Here is a 27,934-nt window from a genome sequence, read left to right on the forward strand (position 1 = left end):
TAGCTGGCATTTCTTGGTGAGAGGGCATAGGTAGGGAAGAGAAGAGCTTTTACGAATATTTAGAAAAAGAATAGAGGAGGAGGAGCCCAGGACGGAGATTGAGAAGGCATGTCAGTAAAAGGATGAAAATCTCTTAGTGTGGTATCATTGAAGTCTAGAGAAAATGGTGTTTTAAGAAGGAAGGTATATTTAAACCATAACAAATGCTGCCTTTAGGTACAGTAGGATGGATGCTAACTAATGGGGGTTGAGGAAGTAGAAAGAAGTTTTGCTGGGAAGGGGAGCAGAGAAATGAGATGGTAGCTGGAGGGAAATGTGTAGGTAAGGACAGGTTTCTTAAAGTCATGTTTAAATAGCCATGAGAATGACTTAGTGGAGTGGGAGAAATATATAATACAGGATAGGGATAAAAGGGAATAACTGCAGGAGTAAAGTTCTTAGAGACAACAAGAATGACTGTAGATAAGAGCTTGAAATACTTTTTCCATTGTTATAGGAGGGTGGACAGAATAGGAGTTTCAGATGTAAGTAGGTTGGTTGAGGAGAGGAATTTTTTTTTCCTGTGAAGTGCAGCTGAGAGCCAGAGAGAGGGTAGACATTTGAGGAGAGGAGAAGTAAGGTTTTCACACATTTTGGAGACTACAAAGTGATTTTTTGGTGGTGGTATTTGGCGGGATAATTTCATTATTTTTAACTGGTGTCTGGCTGCCCAATTTAAATTTGTCGTAAGATAGCTAAACTGAGTCTAGCAGCACAGTTACGTGATTTCTCTCCAGCAGTGTCAGGTTCTTGGGTATAATCTTGGAGTAAATGTATAGTTGGGTTTATCCAAAATTAAGTTTTTCTAGATTAGTTTAATTGAGAAAGAAAGGTACGGAGGAATTGTAATTCAGTCCTTTCATTTTATGATGAGAATTCTGTGATGAATACTGTCAAACACTTACATATTTTTCAGTAAATAAGGAAACAAAATTTTGGATTTTCCTAAAAAAAATACTCATCTAGCATTGGGGCAACATTAATACAATTGGATTACTCTGTGGTTTATTTAACTTAAATACCTGATTTCCAAATAAATTTGCTTCTGGGTTTGTAATTCTGTTTCTCTTTCTTAGATGTAAATCTGGTATAATCTCCATGCCATTTTTTTAAAAGGTCTGTCTATGATGGTGAGGAACATGGACGATTCATGGAGAAGCTTGAAACTCGCATCCGCAATCATGACCGAGAAATTGAGAAAATGTGTAACTTTCATTACCAGGGCTTTGTGGACTCTATAACGGAACTGCTGAAAGTAAGAGGAGAAGCCCAGAAACTCAAAGTAAGGAGACTCTAAGACTTGTTTCTCTCTGTCTTGGGGTTTTGATGAACATTAAGAGTGGGGAATACATTGCAGGTGACATATTTGTACTAAACATTTTTGAATAGTAAGAAAGGAGTTTATACTGCAACATAGATAACTGGGATTATGGCTTTTAGCTGGAAAGGATACTGTTTTAAGTTAAAATTTATTTGGGATAACTATGTGTGGATGAGAACCAATGACAAGAATCAGTTTCTTTCACACAGAAACTCGGTTGACTCTTCATGTCATCTGTCTGCTTCCTTGCTAGATGAAAGCCATCACTATTGGATGACAGAATTGCAAGGCATGGCTGTAGAAGTCTTTGCAGCAAGGCAATCTGAGCCAAAGGAAATATAAAATTAGTGTTAGTTGGGGAATGTCTTCTACCAAAGCATGAAGGTTCTTTCTTGATATGACAGATTTAAGTTCAGGAAAGAGGCTAGCTATATTGGTTTTGTCCCTGGCATAGCAAATTCACGTATCCTGGGTAACTGACTTTGATACAGAAATATTACTGTATTTGATTATGGGATGCTGTCCTAGTGCCCATTGTTACATAATAAACAATATATACCATATTATCTTTATAAAATTTCCAAAATTTTGAAGTCCAAAACACATTGGGTCCCAAGATTTCAGATAAGAGTTTATGGACCTGTACAACAACTATCCAATCATCATAAGAAATATAATATTGCCAACAAAATTAAATCTCTCTTTTCTATCCTTCTCAGTGACTCTCTCCACCCTCCCCTCCAAAAGTAACAACTCTTCTGATTTGTTGTTAATGTTCTTTAATGCTTAACTATTTTAACTGAAATTAACTTAGATTCCTTTCTCAGTCAATGTACCAAATTTAATTTCAGATGAACTAAAGAGTTAAATGTAAAAAAACCATAGAGGAACTAGTAGAAAATATAGATGAATATTTATGTGATTTTTAGGAGTGAGGGATACATTTCTAAACACAGTTCCTAAGCCAGAAAGAAAATATTGATAGGTACGACAACATTAAAATGAAAGAACTTTCTACGTAGAAGTTAAAAATGTAAAGGTAAATAATAAATAAAAATATTTACAAATACACATGACAAATGATTGATATCCTAACATAGAAAAAGCCTACAAATTAATAGGAAAAATATGAACACTCTAATAGAAAACTGAGAAATACATGTTAATATACAGTTTACATAAGAAGAAATATAAGGGGACTCTACAATTTAGAATTAAAGGAATGCAAATTTAAACAATAAAGTGCCACCTAATAAAATGACAAATATGAAACAAATATTAAGATTGGAGATGATACCTATCAACCTGGGAATGCCTGGTTGGAATGTAGACTGTTACAACTTTTAAGGAGAGCAATTTTATTTATCAATACTAAAAACACCACATAGTTTTAAGATTTATTCTACAGCTACAGGTGCATGTACAGAGATGTTCATGTGTTTTTTTTTTAATGACTAAAACTTTAAGATGTCCCTGAAAGTGATGTACTAGAGGATTAGTAAAATAAATCATGGTATATCCATTTAAAAGAGTAATACACTACAATATATTGTAGAAGGATGTCTGACATGGGAAAGCATTAGAAATGTTTGCTTAATGTATAAAGCAGATTAAAAAGTATGAACAATTTGATTCCATTTAAAAAGTTATACTGAGTTTTGGGGGGCTGAAAAGCGTCAGATGGACAGAAGTATCTGAAATATGTGAAAACAAAGATAGGGCTTCTGCCAGGAGCTGTGTGTGCTGTTTGTCCTCACTCAGCCATCCCAGCTTCCCATCCATCTTCACCTTGGGCTGTTCTTGATGCCTGTATTCCAAAACCTCTCCCTCTGCTCCTTGGGCTCTTTGTCCATGATGGGCAACGGGGTGCTCTGTGTCTGGTTACTGAAGTAGTCATGTGGTTAAGTACCTGAATATTGCCCATAATGCTCACCATTAACACCTGGGAGACTCTGCTCTAGGGGACATCCATTCAACCTGTGTTAAGAGCCTATGGAACTTAGAAATTCTTGAACTTGAGAAAAGAGTTTAGAAAATGGAAAAGGTTAAGTATTACCTACTGTCAGTACTATTTGAACATAACAATGAAAAATCCTACTCTCTCTAGGATGTCCATTATTTCTTTTGATTCACAGTATGTATGTTGGTACATGTGTGTGTATATATACACACATACATATATATGTTCTCTGAAGCAACAAGTAGCATCCTAGACAGGCAGTATAGATTTCCTCCCATTGTTATGTTCAAATAGTATTGAAATAGTAATTACCTTTCTTATCAGAAGCTTTGGTTAGGCTCCTATGGATGTTTTAGAACTCTGGTTTGCATGAAATCAATTTAGTGGGCCATGATCCGTATTTTTAATAAAAATTGAAATAGAATAAAAAAGGAAGCAACGAAGTGTATTACATGCAGTAAGTCCAAACATTGTTTCTTAAAAATTTTGTTTCTCTGTGTGTGTGTGTGCACGCGTCTGCATTCCCTATACTTGTGTACTGGGTTGCAATGTAAAATATATTTCTTACAATGAGTTTGAGGTAAAAAAATTTTCAGAAATGGTAAACAAGTTATTTTAGTAGAAACAGCAATGCTGAATTTAGTAGTATTTATGGAAGGTTGAATTTTTTGAAATCTGTTTATGTGAAAAAAAATCTATTCTTGAACAATGATCACTCAAGGCAACCCACCCCATTTTTATTCACATCGCTTAAAAGCTTTTTCTTGTATTGAGCTGATATTAATCCCATTTTTGAATAACATTCATTTATTGGTTTGAATAATAAACTTTTCAATCTCACTTATTCTAGACCAAGGATCAACAAGCTATATCTTGCAGGCCAAATCCAGCTTGCCTCCTAATTTTGTAATAAAGTTTTATTGGAACACAGCAATGCCCATTCATTTATGTTATGTTTATGGCTGCATTTTTGCTACAATGGCAGTGCATGTGGTAATCTGCTCAGAAAGTGATAGTCCAGGTATAGTGTATAGTGTATAGTTTAGGGCAAAGTTTTCAAAGGTGTGTTCCTGAAAAACTAGTTTCTTAAGATGATCCTCAATAAAAGGATGTTACATAAAATAAGTTGGAAAACACTGTATGATATCTCCTTGGGCTTCAGGAAGTCCTGAATAAACTAACCTGTTTAGTGGTATTTCCCATACATATTGATATGTGTGTGTGTGTGTGTGTGTGTGTGTGTGTGTGTGTATGTACAGAGTGCAGAGTACCTTTTAACTACCATTTCTTGGTGTTCCAAGAGACATAATAGGAAATGCTGGGTTAAGGTAGTGTCTTAAAAGCGTAAGGAGTCGCAGTTATTGGTGGAAGTATGGAAAGCTTCTATTAAAGAAAGCTTTAGAAGTTAATGTTGCTCATATTTTGATAATGTTTAAGAAAGTGAGGAAATTACTATTCTATATACTTAATTTTTTTATATCAGTTGATTCTTCAAAAGTGGCTACCAAAATAAGTGGTGCCAGTTCCTTTAAATTATGAACTGTACCTAATTTTAAAGCTTGTTCACCTGATTTTGACTGTGTGATCGAGAGATTAATTTAGAAAAATGGGAATGTGGAAGTGTTAGAAACTATTAAGAATTAATAATCCAAAAAATTAAGATAAAAGGTTTTCTAAAATTAGATAAGTAGAAATATTTGACCTGAGTTAAAAAGTTCAATTTATACTCAAGTTTTCCAGGAATACATTGGTGAAGTGAGGACTATCTATGAAAAAATTTGTTCTTTGTACACATAGTAGAGATGGTAAGGTTCTTTGTGGGTTATTTTTTCTATTATATTTTTTCTTTCCTTTCGAAATGAAAGTGTGATCTTTAGTTATGTTATTTTAGTTTGTAATATTTCAAACTGAACATATTTTTTAGTAATTTTTTTATTGTTCAAAAGGTCATACAAATGTTCAGTAGAAAAGTTGATATAATTTCATCCCAAGAGAACACCACTAAACCAAAATGTGGTGGAATATGGAAACAATCTGAATACCTATTCTTAGTCTTTTCATTTAAAATTTTGATCTTATCCAACTATTATCTAAGTGTTTTTTATGAGTTTAAATTGTCTTCTCTCCACAGAATCAAGTGACGGATACTAATAGAAAACTACAACATGAGGGAAAGGAAGTAAGGCCAGTTTACCTTTTGAAAAAATCTTTTCTGTTTCCTGTCATTCTCTTTGATAACTGTGTTCTTGATTTAGTGGCTTGTAAGACCATAAGCAGCATGTTGGAGGAACTTGGACATTATCTTTGCTTCTCCTAATGTTTATCTGAAGTAAATGAATATAGCACTAGAAAGCTTAATGAGAGTATGTAGCCGCCTTCCTTAGCTGTGTTTTTAAATCACTTGAGTAGTCATAATATGGCCAATGCTGTTTCCTCTGCCTGGAATGTTCTTTCCCACATGTTTACCTACTTCAGACTTTTGCTCCTCACATGTTACCTCCTTCATGAGGCCTTTTCTAACCACCTTATTTAGAATTGCAGTCTCACGTTCACGCCATGTATTCTTTTTATCTTTCCTGCTTTATTTTTCTCCATTGCACCTATCATGCTTTGGTATTATACAGTTTTCCTTATATGTTTGTTTTTTGTTTGTCTCTTTCCATTAGAAATTAAGCTCCATGAGGTCAGGATTTTTTTTTTTTTTTTTTAACTGCATTGCCATATCCCCTCTACCTGCCTAAACAGTGACTGGCACAACATGAATATGCATAAGTATTTGTTTAAAAAAAAAAAGAGTCTTTGATTCTGTTAATTGATATACTCACCATTTAAATCATCATAGTTTATAAGATTATTTTACATCCATTTTCTCACTTAATCCTCATGACAGACCTATGACAAGGTCAGGACTGATATTATCACTACTTTATTGATTAGGAAACTAAAACAGATGATTTGCTAAAGTTTACATAGTAATTGGAAGGCTGGGACTAAAACCCAAGTTTTCTGACTTACAGTCTATTACCGTTCTCTGTATCATATACCTTCCTCATTGCCTAATACTTACTTAATGTTTAATTTTAATAATCTTTAAGATTAGCCTTTGATTGTCTTATCAGTAACTTAATCAGGACCATTCCCTTTTTTCTTTTTTGCGTAGTATCTAAGTAGATAACTTTTAGGAAAGGGTATGGGATAAATACTACAAGAGGCCATGTAGATTATTGCTTTTTAAAAGTTTGTCTCACATATTTTAAGTTTTTGCAAAGAATGCAGTTTCTTCTAGTTTTATTGTGGTATGACTTCAGATGGAAGACTTTAAAATGTTGTGAGAAGAAAAGTGAGTTACTCTTCATTAAACTGGAACTCTTGGAAAAGCCACAACTTCTAACTGTGTGGTTTATTTGTTGAAATACAGATTTAGTTGCAGATTATTTTCAAGATTCATTTGAAGCTGTATAGGAAGAACTGTTTTCCTCTAGGAGTCTAGCACTGATGACAGAAATATAGGATCTTCTTAGAAGATTGATGAAATATAAATCATGAAGAGTCTGAAGAGGGTGTGGAGCAAATATGCATGCTTTTTCTTTTCTCCTGGATAGCCCCTGAATTTTAAGATTTCATTTCACCTAGCCTTTTCTAATGTAGTATGTATGCATCTTGGGGAGAAAGTGGGAAACCATACAGGGATGTTTTACTGGTTGAGAAAGGCAGTTCCGTAGTCCACTTGGCAGATCTTACTATGAAACTGTCTGGGATTTTCTGATGAATTGAACATAGGGTGGAAAAATGTGACTGAAAGCTTTTTATTTACAGCTGTTGGCATAATTCAGTTTTTTCCCCTCTTGCTAAGCTGGTAATAGCAATGGAAGAGCTGAAGCAGTGTCGACTACAACAGAGAAATATTTCTGCCACTGTTGATAAATTAATGCTGTGTCTTCCAGGTGAGGAACTGGAAATAGAGTAGAATTCTTGATGCAATTCCTTTAGCTTTAATTAGTCTTTTCACTTTCTCTAAATAATGCTTGTGTGCTCTTTTTCCCCTTCTCTTTCAAGTCCTGGAGATGTATAGCAAACTGAGGGACCAGATGAAAACTAAAAGGTAAGATATTTTTTTGTTGAATACTTTGTATTATCTAAAATTTCTGTTATTTAGAATTTTTTTAAAAGTCCATATTTAGCATAACCTTTCAAAAAATAATTAAGTCCATATAACATCTTCTCTTGCCTTTTGTATATCTATTGATTCATCCTGAGAGTTATTTACATATGCTGATGTATTTTGTCATGTATTATGTTTAATAAAAAACACTACACGTAGTTTGATTTTTAGAAGACCCAGCTTTTTAGGGGAAAAGCATGTAACTGTTTTAGTGATAGTTAATTTGAGAAACATGCTTTGGTTTAGTATTATAGTAGAAAAAATAGTTACTGGTTTTGCTGGGGTGGATCAGTCAGGGTTCTCCGTTGAAATAGAACCAGTGGTGTGTGTGTGTGTGTGTGCAGAGAGAGAGAGAGAGAGAGTGATTTTTTTAGCAAATTGGTTCACATGATTATGGAGGTCCAAATCTGCATAGTAGGCTGATAGGCTAGTGTCAGGGAAGAGTAAATATTGTTGCCTGAGTCTGAAGGCAGTCTGCTGGCAGAATTCCGTCTTCCTCTGGGGAGTTTAGTCTTTTTCCTATCAAGGCCTTTAACTGATTTAACGAGGCCCACCCACATTATGGAGAATGTTCATCTTTACTCAGTCTACTGATTTAAGTGCTAATAATCTCATGTAAAAAAATAACTTCACAGAAATATCCAGAATAATATTTGACCAAATCTCTGGGTACTATGGCCTAACCAAGTTGATATATAAAATTAACCATCACAAGGAACAAGGTCAAGGTTAAGTTCAGAGGAGTCTTTTCCTGTGTGTTATTTTCATCTGGTTTTATTCCACAGGAAACTTGATAGTGACTCTTTGGCTCTTCTTCCCAAACTAGAGTAAGCATCTCCACCCTCTCTGCCCTGGAGTACCCTGTGGTATGATGGGGGTATGTGAAGCTATAAGATAAACAGGACACATCTTCCTGGAATGTTAATTTTACCTAGTTTTGAGGGGAAAAGTATGGAATTAAAATGTATTTAATACTGAAATAAGATTAAAAATATTGTGAATAAAAATGATAAATTCTCAAGAATTTTAACATTAAAGCATGAGGCATCAATATTTTTGGAATTTCTTAAGATTATTTCCCAGACTGCCTTCTCCCTGGGAGGATACATTCATATAAGAGAACATAGGTTGAACAGTATGAGAAATTCTGTTCAGTGAGATAGAAAGTAATATTATTTCCCTGATAACCTTTTTGTGAAGTTCTAAAATTATAGAAAATTACAGAGATTAAAAAAAAGCTTCAGTATCAACTTCTCTGAATTAACAGATAGCAACAATTCCAGTTTTGATTCATATATATGTAAATATTTATGACATATATATAAACACATATGGACAGAAAGAGGTAAAATGTACATTTTAAAAAATTATAGATAAAACTCATATCCCCTTCCTCAGTCCTATCCCTTTCCCTACTCTGTTGGGGAAACTAGTACCATAAATTTGGTGTGTCCTTCTAGTCCATGTTTTTAATACCCATAAATCATATGTTGTATTTTGTGTTTTTAGAAACATTTACATGAATAGTTCTCAGTCCTTGTTTTTTTGAGAATCATTCATTCAATAAAAATGAATTGAGTACTTACTGTGTTGTTAGGCATTGCTCTTAGTGCTGGGAATATAGCTCTGAACAAAATAGACAAAAATATCTGCTGCTGTGGGGCTTACGTATTAGTGGAGAGCTTTTAAATTTATGTATAGAGATCTAGTTCACTTATTTTAATTGCTGTATAGTAGTCCCATTATATGAACAACCCACATTTCTCCTCTTAATTTGAGTGGCTGTCATAAGTACTGTTCACCAGTATTTCTAGCTCAACCTTTTTCTGGCACAAAGAGTAGGTTTATATGTCTTGGGCTCCTTTGAGCTGTATCAACACTGCACACTGAGTTGCCCTCCTATATTGTATCCTCCTTACTCTACTTGGGCTCTCATACCCTGTGTTATGCTTCTGTCTTCCCTGAATGCCCTCCTCATCCCTCTTTGGCTCTGACATTCCATGCAATGCTGCCTTCCTATACAGACAGTCTTACCTCACTAGGTCTCTTGTATCCCATGCTGGTCCATCTTACCCCTCACCCACCAGTATGAATGCTCTCATTTATTTAGGTCTTCTTTAATTTTTTTCAGCAATATTTTTAGTTTTTAGTGAATGTCTTATCTTTTGTCATATTTATCCCTATTATTTTGTATTTTTTGATGCTTATTTTAAATGGTATTGCTGGGGCTTCCCTGGTGGCCCAGTGGTTAAGACTCTGCCCTTCCAATGCAGGGGGCATGTGTTTGAATTCTGTTCAGGGAACTAAGATCTCACATGCTGCAGCAGTGCAACCAAAAAAATTTTAAAAAAATTCTGTTGCTTTTTAAATTTCAATTTTCAATCATTAATTACTAGTATACTATTAAATTTGTATATTTATCTTGTATTCTGCAACCTTACTAAATCACTTACTAATTCTAGTAGCATTTTTGTGTATTCCATTGGATTTTCTATGTAGCTGATTATCTTGTCTACAAATAAAGACAGGTATATTTCTTTCTTTCCAATTGGGATGCTTTCTTTTTGGTTTGGTTTTCTTGTTTTATTGAACTGGCTAGAGCCTCCAGTACAATGTTGAATAGAAGTAGTGAGAGTAGATATCTTTGCCCTGTTCCTGATCTTAGGGGGAAAGCATTTAACCATTAAGTCATATATGTTAGATATAGTCTTTTTGTACATGCCATTTAGAAGGCTGAAGAAGTTCCCTTCTAATTCTAGTTGTTGAAAGTTTCTATCAGGAATGAATATTGTTTTTGTCAAATGCTTTTTCTATGTCAGTGAGATGATCATATGTTTTTTTTTATATTTCTTTTTTAGTTTATTAATATGATAAATTATATTGAATGTTAAACCAAACTTGCATTCATGGAATAAATCCCACTTGGTCATGGTAAATTATCCTTTTAAATATGATGTGGTATTTGATTTGCTAAAATTTTGTTGAGGAGTTTTGTATCTATGTTCATGAGAAATACTTGTCTGTAGTTTTGTTTTTTGTAATATCTTTGTTTTTGGTATCAGATTAATGCTGGCCTCATGAATAACTTGGAAAGTTTTCCCTCTTTGGTTTTCCAGAAGAATTTGTGCAGTGTTGGCAATTACCTTCCTTAAATATTTGGTAGAATCTAACAGTGAAACCACTTGGCCTTGGAGATTTGTTTGTTTTTGGTGAGAAAGTTGTTAACTAAAAATTTAATTATAAAAATAAATACATGGCTGCTTGCATTTTGTGTTTCTTGAGTAAATTTTGCTTATTTGTATCTTTCAAATAATTTGTCCATGTCATCCAAGTTTTTGAATTCCTTAACAAAAGTTATTCATGATATTCCTGTATTATTTTAACAGTGTAGGATCTATAGTGATACTTTCTCTTTCATTGCTTATGTTGATAATTTGTCTTTTCTCTCTTTGTTTCTGTCTCTGTCTCTCTGATTATTTTGGCTAGAGGTTTGTCAATTTTATGATTTTTTTGAAAATAGTAATTTAGGTTTTATTGAGTTTTTTTTCCTTGTTTTTCTATTTTACTGATTTTCACTGGTATCTTTAGTATTTCCTTTCTCCTGCTTACTTGGGGTTTAATTTGCTCTTACAAATTGAAGTATAGTTGATTTACAATGTTGTGTTAGTTTCAAGTGTACATCAAAGTGATTCAGTTATATATATATATCTCATAATATATATCTCATATTTTCTTTATCCATTCATCCCTTGATGGACACTTGGGTTGCTTCCATGTCTTGGCTATTGTAAATAATTTGCTCTTTTTTTAGCTTTATTAGGTGGAGGCCTAGGGCATTGATTTTGGTTCTGTTTTCTAATGTAGCCGTATAAAGCTGTACATTTCTCTCTAAGCAGTGTTTTGACTGCATCTTACATGTTTTCTGATGTTGTGGGTTTTTTTTTTACATTTATTTCAAATATTTTCTAATTTCTTTTGTAATTTTTAGAATTTATTTCACCAACTTATTTAGAAGTTCATTGGTTAATTTCTAAATATTAGGGGATTTTCCAGATTTATCAAAATTGATTTGTAATTTCACTTCATTGTGTTCATAAATGTAAAACGTATGATTGCAACCTTTTATATATTTTGAGACTTGTTTTACGCCCCAGCATATGGTCTGTTTTGGTGAAAATTACATACACACTTCAAAATAATATATATTGTTATTGAGGAGAGCATTCTTTAACTGTCATTTAGATATACTTGGTGTTGTGCAGGTTTTCTCTATCTTTATGATTTTGTATTTGTTATTTGTTGACAGAGGAGTGTTGAAGTTGCCTATTATAACTGGCTTTGCATATGTCTTCTTTCTGTTCTTTCAGTTTTTGCTATGTGTATTTTGAAGCTCTCTTATTGGATGCATATACATTAAGCATTGTTGTATCTTCTTGACGAAAGGACCCATTTGTAATTATGGAAGGTTCTTCTTTATCCCTGAAATATGTGTTGTTTTTCTTTTTTTCTTTTTTTCTGAAATATGTGTTGTTTGGTATTAATGCAGCCAGCCACTGCTGCTTTCTTTTTAATTTTTACATTGTCTGTTTTTAATATCCTTTTTTCTAAAATATTCTTAACAGCTTCATTGAGACACAGTTTACCTACTTTTCACTTCATTCATTTAATGTATACAATTCAGTGGCTTTTAGTGTAGTCAGAGTTCTGTGACCATCACCACAATCAATTGTAGAATGTTTTTATTCTTCACAAAAGAAACTCTGAGCCCCCTGGCCATCAGCACACAATTTTCTCCTGTCCCCTGCCCCCCTTGCCAGCTACTGGGAACTACTGATTTATTTTCTGTTTCTTCAGATTTGCCTATTCTGGACATTTCATATAAATGGAATCATATAATATATCGTTCTTTGTGATTGGCTTCTTTCATTTAACATGATGTTTCCAAGGTTAATCCATGTTGTACCATATATCAGTATTTCATTTCTTTTTTAAATTAATTAATTAATCAATTTTGGGCTGCGTTGGGTCTTCATTGCTGCACACGGGCTTTCTCTAGTTGCGGTGAGCGGGGCCTACTCTTCGTTGTGGTGTGCGGGCTTCTCATTGCGATGGCTTCTCTGGTTGCGGAGCACGGGCTCTAGGCACGTGGGCTTCAATAGTTGTGGCACGTGGGCTCAGTAGTTGTGGCTTGTGGGCTCTAGAGTACAGAGTAGTTGTGGCGCACGGGCTTAGTTGCTCTGTGGCATGTGGGATCTTCCCAGACCAGGGCTAAAACCCATGTTCCCTGCACTGGCAGGCGGATTCTTAACCGCTGCACCACCAGGGAAGTCCCATCTCTTTAATTGCTGAATATTCCACTGTATGGATTTACCACATTTTATTTATCCATTCATTAGTTGATGAGCATTTGGGTTGTTTACAATTTTGGGTTTTTACAAATAATGCTGCTATGCATTTTTGTTTACAGGTTGTTGTATGGACATATGTTTTCATTTCTCTTGGCTATATACACCTAGGAATGAAATTTTGCTGGATCATGGTAACTCTGTTTATCCATTTGAGGAACTGCCAGCCTGTTTTCCAAAGCAGCTGTGCCATTTTACCTTCCCCCAGCAGCATATGAGGATTCGATTTTCTGTACATCCTAGCCAATACTTATTACTGTCTGTCTTTTGATTATGGCCATCTTGGTGGGTGTGAAATGCTATCTCGTTGTTCACCTTCATTTTGAAATATATTTTTGGTGGGCATATAATTCTAGGTTTATAGATTCATTAGTTCTTAAGATATCATTTTTTTGTCTTCTGGCTTATGTAGTTTCTGAGGGAGAAGTATATGAACAGCCTTAACTTTTTTGTCACTCTACTTAATGTGTCTTTTCTCCAGCTGTTTAAAAACTTTTGTCTGTATAATTTGTTCTCAGCAATTTGATTTTGATATGCTTTGGTGTAATATGTTTGTATGCATGAATGTGTGTGTATATTTATACTGCTTGTGGTTTGTTTAGTTGCTTGGTTTTTTTTTTGAAATTTTCATAAAATCTGGAAGATGTTCAGATATTATTTTTCCAAACCTTTTTTTTGTCCTTTTTCCATCCTCATTCTGAGACTTCAGTTATATCTATGTTGGACAACTTCACATAATCCCACAGGTGACTTGAGGATCTTCTTTTTCTCCAGTCTTTTTTCTTTGTGCTTTATATGGGATAGATTTTATTGCTGTGTTCTTTCTTTTTCATTGTCTAATCTTTTAATCTTATCCAGTGAAATTTTCATTTCAGATGATATATTTTTCATCGTTAGGAGTTCCATTTAGTTTTTTATGTTTAATTTCTTTTGTTAGTTTTGCATCTTTAAAAAATACCTGTAACAGAGCTCTAATTTCTGTTTTTATGTACTTCTTTGCTAGTTCTGTCACTTCTGGTATTTTGGATTTCTCTGAAGATTATTTTGTTTTTCCTAGTTACATGTCATTTTTTTGGTTCTTATCATGTCTTATAAGTTTTGATTGGATAATTGTCATTATATTATGTTGTTGAGTGTCTGGATTTTGGGGAGCTTTTTTTTTCTTAGAGGGTGTTGGTCTTTGTTTTGGCAAATAGTTTAGTTGTTTTCAGATCCACTTGATCCCAATCCCATCAGACCCCATTTTTAAGCTTTGGTAGGCCCTCCTTCATTCCAGGGGTTGCTGTGGGTAGTATTCATCTACTTTGAAAAACTCAGAAACCCCCAGGGACTCTTCACTTTGGCTGTTCAGAGTTCAGATGTTTCTCTGTCTTGTCTGAGTTCCTTGAAGTGTTTTTCTTACATCTTGCTGCTGTCTGTCTGTCTCTCCTTCCTTGCCTTCTCTCCCTCCCTTCTCTTCCTTCTCTTCCTTCCCTCCCTTCTTTATGCCTGTTCATGCAGAATTTCACTTTTCCTATGCCTGGCCTAGTACTTAGCAAAGACTCAAGGGAACCCTTATGTAAATTTCTGCATCTTTTTTCTGCATTGCTTCCTTTTTTTTTTTTTTTTTTTTTGGAATTCTGCTGCACAACCTTAAGGTGCACAAGCTTTCCTGACCTCCTGTCTCTGATGCTAACTCTGCTAAGTTGTTGGGCTCTGTTTGGGTTTTCTCTGACTGTGTCCATGATCTAGAAATCACATTCAGTCAGATAACCCAGATAACTATTTTTTATTTTACTTATTTATTTTTTGGCTGTGTTGGGTCTTTGTTACTGCGCCTGGGCTTTTTCTAGTTGTGGCGAGCGGGGGCTACTCAACGTTGCGGTGTACGGGCTTCTCATTGCAGTGGCTTCTCTTGTTGCGGAGCACGGGCTCTAGACGCATGGGCTTCAGTATTTGTGGCACATGGGCTCAGTAGTTGTGGCTCACGGGCTCTAGAGTGCTGACTCAGTAGTTGTGGAGCACGGGCTTTGTTGCTCAGAGACATGTGGGATCTTCCTGGACCAGGGCTCGAACCCATGTCCCCTGCTTTGGCAGGCGGATTCTTAACCACTGTGCCACCAGGGAAGCCCCCCAGATAACTATTAAATTCACCTTGTTTGTTTCTCTTTTTTCGGAGGTCACAGTTCTGTGTTACTTGATGTTCACTATGTGAAAGCAGTTGTTTTATGTATTTTAGCCAGTATTTTACTTCTTAAGAGTGAGAGTTCATGTCTGTTCTTTGTTATTCCTTAATGGCTGGAAGCCTAGTTATTTTTTTTTTAAGCTATAAATACTCATTATACTACTAGGTTTTATGTTCCCTGAGGAAAGATATCTGACCATCTTTCTAGCTCTAGCACATAGAAGGGATTAAATATTTCTTAATGATGCTCTTTAATTAGGAAAGACACTAATATTTTCTGTGCAGAAAGATTTTGTTTTATATTCTTATCATACTCTGAATTTTAAGAAATTTCTCATGGGTAGTTGTAATCCACTTTGAAAGATTACTTATTAGAATTTTAAAAACCATCATTGTGAACGAGTTCCATACCATGACAAAAAAGTTCCAAAATTTAATTTGCCTAGAATCAACATTCCTCTTCTCAGGATAGCATTCAACCATGTCTAAGTTATTCTGACCTTAAGTTATCCAATTTTTAGGATTATTTAGACATCTTTTCCTGCCTTATTTTAAAAAATTTCTTGGTTTTATTTCATTTACTTTCTTTCTGCTCACATCTCTATTAGGGAGCCTGCATGCGGTGGGGGGAGGGGGAGAGCTAGCACATTTGGCTTTTGATTCAGTTTTAATGTTTAGAGGTTGTCAAAAGTAATGTCAAAATCTTGTTTTAGATTTCCATGGCCCCTGGAAATAGAATTCTTTTCTTTTGGTGTCTGCTATAGAGGTGTTTAATTGGCTGTCATTCTTTAACCTGTCACTGATATTGAAGTACACTAGAAATTTGAATGAATCTTATTGATCTGTTACAGTTGGAGTATGAGTGTGTTAGGGAAAGGACAATGGGGAAATAAAGTAACATTCTTTATTGCCAGAAATCACTGGGTTTTGTACTAATTAGCCTTGAAAAATGTGGAGTTATTTGACAGACCAGATGTTTTCACTGTGCAGCCATGTGTCTCATCAGTGAATGTGCCTTGTGTCTGCAGGCAACATTGTTAGATTTTTCTCATTCTATAAACAATGTTCCAAAATATAACTAAACCCTAAAGTGTGTTTATCTTTTTGGCTTAATTTCTAGGTTTATATCCATTCTAAAGTTTCTCTCTAGAGGAAATGCATTTTATTGCACATAGCTCTTCGTACCTAATTGTAGTATAAACACCATTCTGTTTATACTAAACCATGTGAATTGTATTGTTTGTGAGTCTGTAAAATTTTAATGAAAGCAACCATTTCAGATTAAACTATATTTGTAATTTTATTTCTTAATTTAGGGGAAATAATTCTTTCTTCCCTTCATTTATTTGGACTAAGATTTTGATTTTTGGAACACAGAAGGGAAAAACATAAGCAAAGAAAACAAGTAAATCCAACCTCTAATCTTTAGTGTTTGTGGTATTACGTGCATTGGAGTAAGAAGAGTTTAAGTATCTCCCATGGAATTCATTCTTAAAACCTGAAATAGAACTATAAGTCTTTTACTTACAGGATCAAAACTGAGTTTTTCCTATACTAAATATGGGAAATGTAGAAATTAAAAACGTGAAGACGAAAACTATTACCCATAATGTTCCTATCCAAAGGAAAGAAAAATCATGGTTAACATTTTTGTATATATTTTCTTAGTCATTTTCTATGTACTTATATTTGTGTGTGTGTTTATATTTAGTACTGTGTAGCTCGTACATACATATGTATACATAATTTACACATGTATAATATTTGTAATTTTGAAAAACATTATCATACTTGTAAGTTCAATTTTTTTGAAATAATTTTCACTCAACAATATTGTAAACACTTCGCTGTTTTATTATTCTTTGAATATACATATGTACTACATGGATATATCATAATGCGTTTAACCAATTCCTTGTTAATAGACTTCTAGATTAGTTTTTTATTTGTTAATATAAATAACTACAGTTCAAGAGGCTTATACATATTTTTGTACATGTAATTTTTTTGTGGGGGAGAATGCAACTGCTTAGAATACTTGTTTGGTGAAATTTTTCATTGAAAACGTGAATCATTAATATAAATATGTTTATCAGCAGGCTGTGAATTCTCATTTATTAAAACCCCTGATAATAATATCCATTATTTTTTAAGAAATTGTTGGCAGTTTGAGTGACAAAATTTTATTTTTTATTTTCATTTCTTCACATCAGTTCAACTTTTTTTTTTTCGTGTTTGCCATTTTGGGGGCTCTTTTGTGGCTTTTCTTTGTTCATTGCTTAAAAAAAAATCCCTCAAAAAAATCTAATGTGTCTGATATTAATATAGCCATTCAAGCACTTTTATGGTTACTTTTGGGGCATATCTTATTCTAGCTTTTACTTCAGTCTGTTTGTATCTGTGATTCTAAAGTGGGTTTCTTGTAAGCAACGTATAGTTGGATCATGCTTTTTTTTTTTTTTTTGCGATACGCGGGCCTCTCACTGTTGTGGCTTCTCCCGTTGCGGAGCACAGGCTCCGGACGCGCAGGCTCAGCAGCCATGGCTCACAGGCCTAGATGCTCTGCGGCATGTGGGATCTTCCCGGACTGGGGCACGAACCCGTGTCCCCTGCATCGGCAGGCGGACTCTCAACCACTGCGCCACCAGGGAAGCCCAGGATCATGCTTTTTATATTATTTACTTATTTTTAATTTTTATTTATTTTTTTGAAGATGTTGGGGATAGGAGTTTATTAATTAATTAATTTATTTTTGCTGTGTTGGGTCTTCGTTTCTGTGCGAGGGCTTTCTCTAGTTCTGGCAAGCGGGGGCCACGCTTCATCGCGGTGCGCGGGCCTCTCACTATCGTGGCCTCTCTTGTTGCGGAGCACAGGCTCCAGACTCGCAGGCTCAGTAGTTGTGGATCACGGGCTTAGTTGCTCCGCGGCATGTGGGATCCTCCCAGACCAGGGTTCGAACCCGTGTCCCCTGCATTAGCAGGCAGATTCTCAACCACTGCGCCACCAGGGAAGCCCTATTTTTTATTTTATTTTAGCCGCATTGTGCGGCATGCGGGATCTTAGTTCCCCAACCAGGGATTGAACCCATGCCCCCTGCGGTGGAAGCATGGAGCCTTAACCGCTGGAACGCCAGGGAAGTCCCTGGATCATGCTTTTTAAATTCTGTCTGACAGTGTCTGCCTTTTGAACATGTTTTGTTTTTTTTTTTAATTTTATTTATTTATTTATGGCTATGTTGGGCCTTCTCTGCTGCATGCAGGCTTTCTCTAGCTATGGCGAGCAGAAGCCACTGTTCGTTGCTAGGGCATGTGGGATCTTCCCAGGCCAGGGCTCGAACCCGTGTCCCCTGCATTGGCAGGCAGACTCTCAACCTTCACGCCACCGGGGAAGTCCCTGAACATGTATTTTTAATTTTTTTATCCTTTTGTGGTACACGGGCCTCTCACTGTTTTGGCCTCTTCCGTTGCGGAGCACAGGCTCCGGATGCGCAGGCCCAGCGGCCATGGCTCACGGGCCCAGCTGCTCCGCGGCATGTGGGATCTTCCCGGACTGGGGCACAAACCCGTGTCCCCTGTATCGGCAGGTGGACTCTCAACCACTGCGCCACCAGGGAAGCCCCAGTGTCTGCCTTTTGATTTGCGTGCTTATTAGTCCATTTGCATTTAATATAATTATTAATATGGTTGGGTTTTGCTCTTTACTTTCTATGTTTTTCATGTCTTTTTTGTTCTTATTTATCTTTTACTCCTTTTTTGTATTATTTTGTAGTATACTATTTTAATTCTTCCGTAAACCTTTTAATGTATTTTTTGAGGTTTTTTTTTTTTAGAGGTTACTCTGTGGATTATAATCTTCTTCATTTGTCACAGTCTACTTTAGGTCATTGCTCGTGTAGTTTTGATATAATATATAGAAGTAGTTTTGCTTCAACTTAGCTCCATTTCTTCCCTCTTCTTTTGTGCTATTGTTGTCATTTATATCTCTATATTTTATAAACCCAACAATACAGTGTTATAATCATTGCTTTAAAAACTATTGTCTTTTACTGATAGTAAAAGAAGAAAAGAGAAAAAACCCCACATTTATTCAGTCTTTTATATTTAGCATATATTTACTCTTTCCTATATTCTTCATTTTTTTTCCTCTGAATTCAAGTTACTATCTGCTATCATTTCCTTTCTGGCTTTCTTTAGTATTTCTTGTAAGGCAGATCTGCTAGCAAGGAATTCTGTTAGTCTTTGTTTATCTGGGAATATAATTCATTTTCATTTTTAAAGGCTAGTCATCAGCTAATGGTTGGTCCTGGGTGCTCAAAGAAACTTGAGCTGAGAAAGGTGTCTACCCTTTGTTAGTGGACTTGTATGTGGGTTAGGGAGTGTGTTCAAAATTCAGGCAAGTTTTCAAGTCTGCTGAGCTTTTATATTCTGCCAAGCCTTCTCCTATGTGCAGGCCTGCAGTCTCCTAGTCAGCTAAGGATGTGTGGAGTGCTTAGGCCCTTTTAGGTGTCCCCTGCATTTGTGCACAGCTTCTCAGTCAGCTAGGGATATTCAGAGAGCTATCAGGTTATTCTATGGGTCTCTTATTTCCAGGACTTCCCTGTTAAGTTTTTGGTTAGTCCTCCAGTCTGCTCTTTGTTCCAACCTAGACGAACTTCAGCCCATTAGAGCTGGAGGTTCCCCCCACTCTCTTCCTTTTTTAAAATGAGTTTGCTACTTTTCCTAACAACACCACTCCATATAAGATTTTCACCCTCTGCTCCAAATCATGTCAGCCCCTAACTGAAGAGAAGCTGCTGATTTTCCTGACAAGCCATAACCAGTGATGGAGTGAGGGGAGGTGGAGAGGGTGATGGAGGTAGCCCCAGGCCAGAATACCACAAAGTCCCTCTCTATTTAGCAGTTTTCATGAATAAACCCTTCTCAATTTGTTGTTCTCCTCTGCAGAGTCCTTTCCAATTTCCGGAATCTTGAAATGGTTGTTTGGGACAGTTTTGTCTAGTTTATATTTGCTTTTTGGGTAGAAGATTTGCTAAGCTCTTCTGTGTGCCATAGTTGGAAGTCTATCCTTGGGTACTTTATTTTATGGGATGATTTTTGTGGCATTGATATGATCATTTTATATTTCCCTTTATTTATTTTTTCCTAGCAATGGCCTTTATTCTTTATGTAATGAGTTTCATTGGTGGATTTTCAAAGTTTTCTGTATTCTTGGGAAAAATCTTTTTTTGATTATAATTTATTAAGTCCTGTAATATATATATTGATTCTTAATACTTTTACATTAATTTTTCCATTCATGTTTTTATTGAAACTTAATCCTGGATTTGTCTTAATGTACAGTGAAAACTAATTCAGGCTAGAAATTTTGCCTGAGGAATATATCTGTGGCCCTAAAGAAGACTGAGTTGAGCTAAAGGTGATGCAATTCCTTTTATAGGCATTATCCTGCACTGAAAACTCTGGAACATCTAGAGCATACCTATCTGCCTCAAGTAAGCCATTATCGATTCTGCAAGGTGATGGTGGACAATATCCCCAAGCTTCGAGAAGAAATTAAGGATGTTTCTATGTCTGATCTCAAAGACTTTCTGGAGAGTATCCGCAAACATTCAGACAAAATTGGAGAGACTGCCATGAAGCAAGTAGGTCTTGGGTTTATGATAGGTTGGCCAATGACTTTGCAAGTATTCTGTTAAACACAGATTTCTTTTTGCTAAATGTCTTAATTGTTTCTTGTCATTTTAGGGAAGTCCTTCATCTTTATGGGAACACATGATTTTAAAATATCTTTTATTTTCTTAGCAGAGCAGTGAATTATTTACTAGTATATTGTTTTGCTCTGTGAATATTCAGTACATACTGATTGATGGTTTATATTGGTGCTTTGAAGAGGCTTTTCTATTTTTTGAATACTTTTCTTGACTTTGGGTATGATTTGAAGCCCAAGATTTTTTTTCCCCCCAAGATTTTTAAAAGTTCTTTCTAGTTAATGAGCTAAATTGTGCTGCAGGTACCTTTGGTTGATTATTTACTATGTAATTAAGCAAGATGTCATGTTATATATGAATATTTCTATAACTGTTATTTCTGATATCAATGGGTATCAATGAAAAAAGACCTTTTGGGAAATGCTGGGAATTATGATCACAGAAAGGAATTTGTTTATAGCTTATAAATTAACAATGTGTTGAAAGTGTTTTGATTTTTTTCTTTCAATAACTTCATCTCTAAGTTATGAAAGCCACAAGGAACGTCCAGAAGTACTTTGTCGTTATGAATAAAGAACAGTAATAATTTGCAGTATTACTTGCTCTTTTGAAATTTAAGTCACACTGCTTTTATTAAAATTTCTCAGTATACCTTATGATGTAACCTGTAACAATAAGTAGAAGATCCAGCTGTTTATGGAAAGTCTTTTTTGGTTCTATAAACAACTGTGTTCTTGAATAAGTCATTTGTAGTTCTTAATTCTGTGAGGAATGAGGGAGTAGGTCATATTTTTGGTCTCAACTAGCCTTGGTAATCTTTTAGATATGTCTTTGATTCTGCAAAAGAGATCTGCCTCTTTGGAAATCCCTTTCCTAAGGGAATACACATATTCTTTTCCCAATTCTTCTTTTAATTTCCTTATTGTTATACTTTACGAAGTGGAAAGCTTAAAACTAGTTGATGATAAACCCTGATGGAAATAATCATATCATGTCATTTTTTTTAGTGGTGAAGAAACAAAATTAATCATTGAAAATACACTTTTGCCTTGCTGTGTATATTTTGAGTACAGGAATGAAGGTATCTTGTAAGACAAGTCTTTATTGTGGTTGACAAATTTTTACTAATTTTTCAAAATATACAAGAGTATAGTACAAAGTTGCTTTTTCTAGGCCTTTGCTTGAGAAATTACTTCCTTTTTGGTGAAAGAGAGGATTCCATGAAGAATATTGTTATTTCATTTAATGTGAGATATCTGGTCTCTCCCCTAATTATCTGAAGAAATTAAGGCCTAGGCCAGGGAAGTGATTTGCTCAAGTTCAGACAGCTTGTAAAGGTCAGATTCTGTAGTAGAATTCAGATTAGACTGAGATGAATTTGTCTGCTATGGCACTCAAAATGTGTAAACTGTTAACTGTTGGCTGTATTTTTGTCATTTAAAGAAACGGTGAAGAAACCTTTCGTGAATTCAGGACTTTTTAATTAACTGATAACCCTTTATTCCTCCTATAGCATTTTTCATCTCAAGTATAGCTCTTATTGCATGTATTACTATCCTATGCTATGGGATATATAAGATCATTGAATAAAGATATCTTACACATTTTAAAATCTTGTAGTACCTAAAAAGTAAGGAAAGTAGGAGGGAGAGAAACTACCATATACTTTGTACGTAGTAGGTGTTCAGTAAATATTTGTTTGAATTCATGGATGTTAGAAAAGAGGGAGAGATCTGGTTTATTTCTCACTTATGTCAAGCCCAAAATGATGTTTCTGATTTGTGATGGTTTTCTTTGCAATGGTGATTTAAGGAAAGTTTCCATTATATGGGTCTGTCATTTTTAATATGGTTTTGAAGATTGCTGCAAAAGGGGAAAGACCAAAGAGTATTGCATGTGGTAGGGTTTTTAAGGGCTAGGCATGGATGTGACACATCATCACTTTTCTGATTTCACTGGCCAGAACTTAATAACATGGCCATAGCAACCTGTAAGAGATGCTGGGGAATATAATCTCACTCTGTCTAAGAGAAGAACACAGTTTTGGTGCATAGTAGCTAGTCTCTGGCACAGTTCTACCCTTTTGGTCATCAAATATTTCTTCACTCCTTTCTTTTTAAAAAATAAATTTAGTTATTTATGGCTGTGTTGGGTCTTCGTTGCTGCGCGTGAGCTTTTTCTAGTTGTGGCAAGTGGGGGCTACTCTTCGTTGTGGTGTGTGGGCTTCTCGTTGTGGTGGCTTCTCTTGTTGTAGAGCATGGGCTCTAGGTGTACAGGCTCAGTAGTTGTGGCTCGTAGGCTCAGTAGTTGTGGCACACGGGCTTAGTTGCTCCGCTGCATGTGGGATCTTCCCAGACCAGGGCTCAAACCCGTGTCCCCTGCAGTGGCAGGGGGATTCTTAACCACTGCGCCGTCAGGGAATTCCATATCTGTTCACTCTTCCTCTCATCCATAGAACATACTTGTCCCTTCCCTAAGGAATACAACCCAATATCCCATCTAGTTACTACATCCATCTCAAAGTACGATACCTTCCAGGGATGCTCAGTACTCTCCATCAGATCCAGATGTGGCTCTTCAGTGGGCTGATGACCAGGAACTAAGATAGGTTATCTGCACCTGTGGCCCTCCCACCCTCAGTATACCATGGAGAAGCTAGAACAGAATAGCTACAACAAAAACTTCCATTTAGAAAAGGGAAGAACAGGAGATGTGCAGTATTACCTGCTTCATAGCAAATCATGTAATCCTTTTGGGCCATCATTGGGAAATCTTTCTGCCTTAGTAGTAGGGGAACTTCCTTGTCTAGATGTTGATTCTGTGGAAAGAACTCCTTTGCGCATTGTTCTCCTGGGCTCTTGGCTGCATCTTAGTTTTTCTTTCCCTATTTTTTTCTGTGTACATTTCTGAAGTGTGTGCTGGGGAATATACCTTCATTTGAAGATTTCTTTCTCTCTCTCTGTAGATATACACATACATCTACATTTACACTTATATCTACAACCACATTTATATCTCTATCTTTCAGTGCTTACTTTCTGCTTCTACAAGTTTAGGAGCCCAAGGGTTGTTTTAAGGTTCTGAACAGAGTTTTATTTAGTCCAGATTTGTGGGGTTTTGACATTACAGTTAACTCAAAACTTAGTAGACCTCTGATCTGTCTCTTTCCAATAGGTTCTATTTAGATACCATACCCACTGTTCTTTTCTAAATATAATTTTCAGGAATAATTTTTTTTCTTCTTCCCTGTTTGGGGAGGTAGTAGAGTTGGGGGAGCATAACCCTTGCCTCATGTCTCTTTCTTACTTAGGCCCTACTTGGAGGCTATATGAAATAACGGGTAAGAAAACCATACCTGAATCTAATTTTTGCCTCAGGATTAAGTCACTTTGTTCAAGAAGGTCTTCTTTGGACTTAATTGCTCAAAATTTACCATCTTTTTCTTTTACTATTTGGGATCTATATGTGTTCAGCTTTCTAACCCTCTGAGGCCCAAGTTTCTGGCCTTGTGCTATTCCGTGTAATTTCAGTTTTCAAAGTAGGAAATTCTGTGCTCATCGTTTTTGTGTAAAACCTTGGTAAAAGCAGAAAGCAAATGCCAATATACACTATAACTCTCTCTCTACATTCACATATAGAGCTACAGACCCAATAGACATGCGGTGTGCCTTTTCATTTATTACAGGTTCCGGTTTTGCCAGTTGTTTTGCCACAATATCACAGGGCTTTTCAGGCCTTTGACTTGCTAAATATATATTCTTGTGGCCTACTGCCTGACCTCTAAACTGATGTCATTTATTTTAGGTTTTTTTTGTTATGGCAACACCATTCTTCCAATGCCAGTGCCTGTTTCTTTAAATAACGATGCCTGTTGTAATAGCTAAACTCTAAAATCTCACCGTAGAAATTTTATTTTTCGCTCATGTGACGTCCAAAATGGATGTTCCTGGTTGGGTAGCTCTTCTTTAAGTGACTGTGAAGGGATCCAGGACTCTTCCAACTTGTGGCTCTATCACTTCAACATGTGGCTTTCAATGTTACAGCAGTAGAGAAAAAAGTAAATAATGCCTGGAGATTTTTTTTTTTTAATTGACCAGGCTTGTAAGTGATACATATGACTGCTGCCAACATTACATCAGCAGAAGCTCATACACTGCAAGCGAGGATTAGAAATATAGTCTATCTGTGTGACCAGGAGAAAGAGGAAATACGTTTGGTGAATACCTAGCTAGTCTGCTACAACCTGCTATTACAGAGCTTAGAAAAATACATATTTCCATGTCTCTTGTCTGTTTTTCTTCACAATTTCATCTCTTTGACATTTCTCCCCCATATGTTTGCTTTCTAATTTACTAATCCAGTTTTTAGCATTGTCTATGCCACTATTCAGAACTTTATCATCATCATCAGTTTTAGTTCAGCAACTGCAGTTTTGGCCTTAAAAATGTGTTCTTTTCCTTAAAAAAAATTCTAAGTGGCCTTTAGAATCATACAAGAAAACAGATTTGAAAATATCACTTAACATTGATAGTTGGTCTGGGAGCTTCTGGAAATTATGTAAATGATTGTGCTTTTTCTTGGTGGACATCTCCCGTTTTCTTCTTCCACTTACCCTATCCTGAGTTGCTGCATTGACCCATGGGTGGGGCTTTGTCCTTAGTACAATGAAATGATGGAGACAGTTGGTAGATTGGCTTATCTTTGGGATATACCAGTTAAACTACCAGAAGGACTCCACCCTAATTAGGGTTTAATGAGCAAATTTGGCTCCAGACTTTTACCTGAGATTATAATCTCAAACTGTTAGTTGTCCAATTTTATCAAGAGATATGATGCAAAAAATACTATTTGAGGATGATGCAAAAATACTGTTTGAGGATGACCTGAAGGATATGTAGTTTATACATTTCTCTGTGTTCCAACTATTATATTGTCTCTGGATAAAGCTTTATCTGTAGGAAGCTTTTTGCTTTGATTACATGTGGGAGGCAGAATTCTAAGATGGTCCCCAGGATTCCTGCCCCCTGGTCTGTGCATCCTGTAAAATCCTCTCCCTTGAGCGTGTGAACCTAATATGTAAGGTGAGAACCTTTAAAAGAGGGTCTAGAGGTCAGATATAAAGTTAGAGAGATTAAAAACTGCAGCAGATGCTTTACTATTGGTCTTGAAGAAACAGAATGCCATGCTTTGGAGGGGGCCACACGGCAGGGAACTGTAGGCAGCCTTGAGTTGCTGAGAGCTATCCCCAGCCGACAGTCAGCAAGAAAATGGGGACCTGAGTTCTACAACCACAAGGAACTGGATTCTGCCAACAGTATGAGTGAACTTAGAAGACTGTGAGCTCCAGATGAAACCACAGACCTGACTGACATCATGATTTCAGCCTGTCAAGACCCTGAGCAGAAGGCCCAGCAAAAACATGTTGAACTCCTGACCCATGGAAACTTAGATAATAATTGTGTGTAGTTTCAAGTCACTAAGTTTATAGTAGTATGTTACACAGCAGTAGAAAACTAATACTCTCTGTTACTTTGGTCTTGAATAGAATTACTTTTTACTAAACTGTACATTTTTATTTTAATTTTGCCTTTGGGTCTAGGAAACAATGGTATAGTCAGTCTGGTTTAAAAGGTGTCAAGCTAGAAGTTTCTGAGTCTTTCACTTGTCTTCCAATATACAATACCTGGGAAGCTGCAGAAAAGTAAGAAAAATGTATAAGTATGAAAACTAGGATAGAAGTTCAATCATATAGCAGAATCTGAGGAGGAATTTAAAAATTGTCCATTCTACTGTGTATTACCATATCGAATTTTAAGTCAAGCGGTCTTATTTTACAAAAAAAAACGTTTCATGTTCCTGTATATATCTTTTTAACATGGTATTGTAATGAAAGCATTTAATGGACCCACCTATGAGTCTGCCATGGGAAGTAGAGCCATAGTTAAAGCAAGTAGAAAAACCCTCCCTTTTATCCTATTCCATTTTCTGTGTTGATATTCTTACAGTGTGCTTCCAAAATACTGTGTATGTCTTATTTTTGAATAATCAACTTAGCTTGAACTGTTTTATAAAAAATGTCTAAAGTAGTTCTTCGTTAATTGTCTGCTGTTTTTTAGTTCTCCTTTTGAAATTGATTTCTGTAATTCACTTGTTATGGAATTGATTTGTGCAGGAGGGAAGTTCTGTATTTGTTATTTTGGTTAGTTTGCCTTAGGCTTTGTGGGACTAAATAACATTTGTAAGGTAAACATTCTTGGCTAGGTTGATTTCTATGTGGGGCCCTTTAACAAAGGGAAGGATTTACTTGCTTTTAAAATTCTAACTTGGCTTTGCCAAATTATATAGGTTATATGACTGATGCTTAGAAAAGGAACTGCTTGCTTATAAAAGAAATGGAAGGCTCCCCAGGCATTCTTCCTTTAGTAACTAGTTTTAAAGAAACTGCTCCTTGGGTGAGATTAACTGTCACCATGGTTCTTTCAGCCCTTGACTTTCTTTGATTAAGTCTTGACTAGAGCAAAATGTGTTGTTTTATTTATTGTGTAGAACATCTTTGACTTAGATCAGGCATAGTACTACCAACTGAGTTCACATAGGCCATGCAATGACTGCCAAATAAAAGCATTATTGCTGTTGAAATCTCTTTTGCGCTGGATGCTATGCAAAACTTCCACAGAATATGGCCTTTGGAGTCAAAGAAGTTGGTGCTCACTTGGTTTGGTGTTCCTGGATTTACTTTTTCTTTTCTTTTCTTCTTGATTTTGGTATTTTTGTGTTTGTACTAATTCTTGCTCCTTATTCTTTGATGATATGGATGGCCTGCGGGTAAGGTGGGGGAATGTGAGAGCTGTGTTATATGGGATTCTTGAAGTAGGCAACAATCAGAGTAGCTTATGATAGATAGTACAATTTTAGAATCTGAGCTTATGATAGATAGTACAATTTTAGAATCTGAGCTTATGATAGTACAATTTTAGAATCTGAGCTTATGATAGATAGTACAATTTTAGAATCTGAAGAGGATAGTAGGGATTTAGTTTACTGTTCAGTAATATGATAGTTAACAGAATAGACTTTGGAGTTTGGATTAAACTCCTAGATTTGTCATTTGCTAGCTGTATGACAGTGGGCAAGTTACTAAACATCACATTCAGTCTTCACAACTGTACAGTTGGA

At 35.7% G+C, this 27,934-nt stretch overlaps 1 protein-coding gene across 9 annotated transcripts in view; it reads left to right on the forward strand.

Moving 5' to 3' along the window:
- EXOC6B (exocyst complex component 6B) overlaps positions 1 to 27,934 on the forward strand; it is a 717,212-nt gene that overhangs the window by 83,651 nt on the left and 605,627 nt on the right. For 8 of the 9 annotated variants that reach the window (XR_013830987.1, XR_013830988.1, XM_079940498.1 and 5 more), the window contains exons 2-6: positions 1,156 to 1,321; positions 5,452 to 5,499; positions 7,174 to 7,264; positions 7,377 to 7,422; positions 20,488 to 20,692. Coding sequence is in view for 7 of the 9 variants with exons in the window: in XM_079940498.1 (XP_079796624.1) it covers positions 1,156 to 1,321; positions 5,452 to 5,499; positions 7,174 to 7,264; positions 7,377 to 7,422; positions 20,488 to 20,692 (556 nt within the window). In the remaining 2 variants the exon portion in view is untranslated. The remainder of the gene's footprint in view (positions 1 to 1,155; positions 1,322 to 5,451; positions 5,500 to 7,173; positions 7,265 to 7,376; positions 7,423 to 20,487; positions 20,693 to 27,934) is intronic. The other variant, XM_079940499.1, reaches the window with a different exon arrangement.

The sequence above is a fragment of the Stenella coeruleoalba genome (assembly GCF_951394435.1).
Source record: "Stenella coeruleoalba genome assembly, chromosome: 13".
NCBI lineage: Eukaryota > Metazoa > Chordata > Mammalia > Artiodactyla > Delphinidae > Stenella > Stenella coeruleoalba.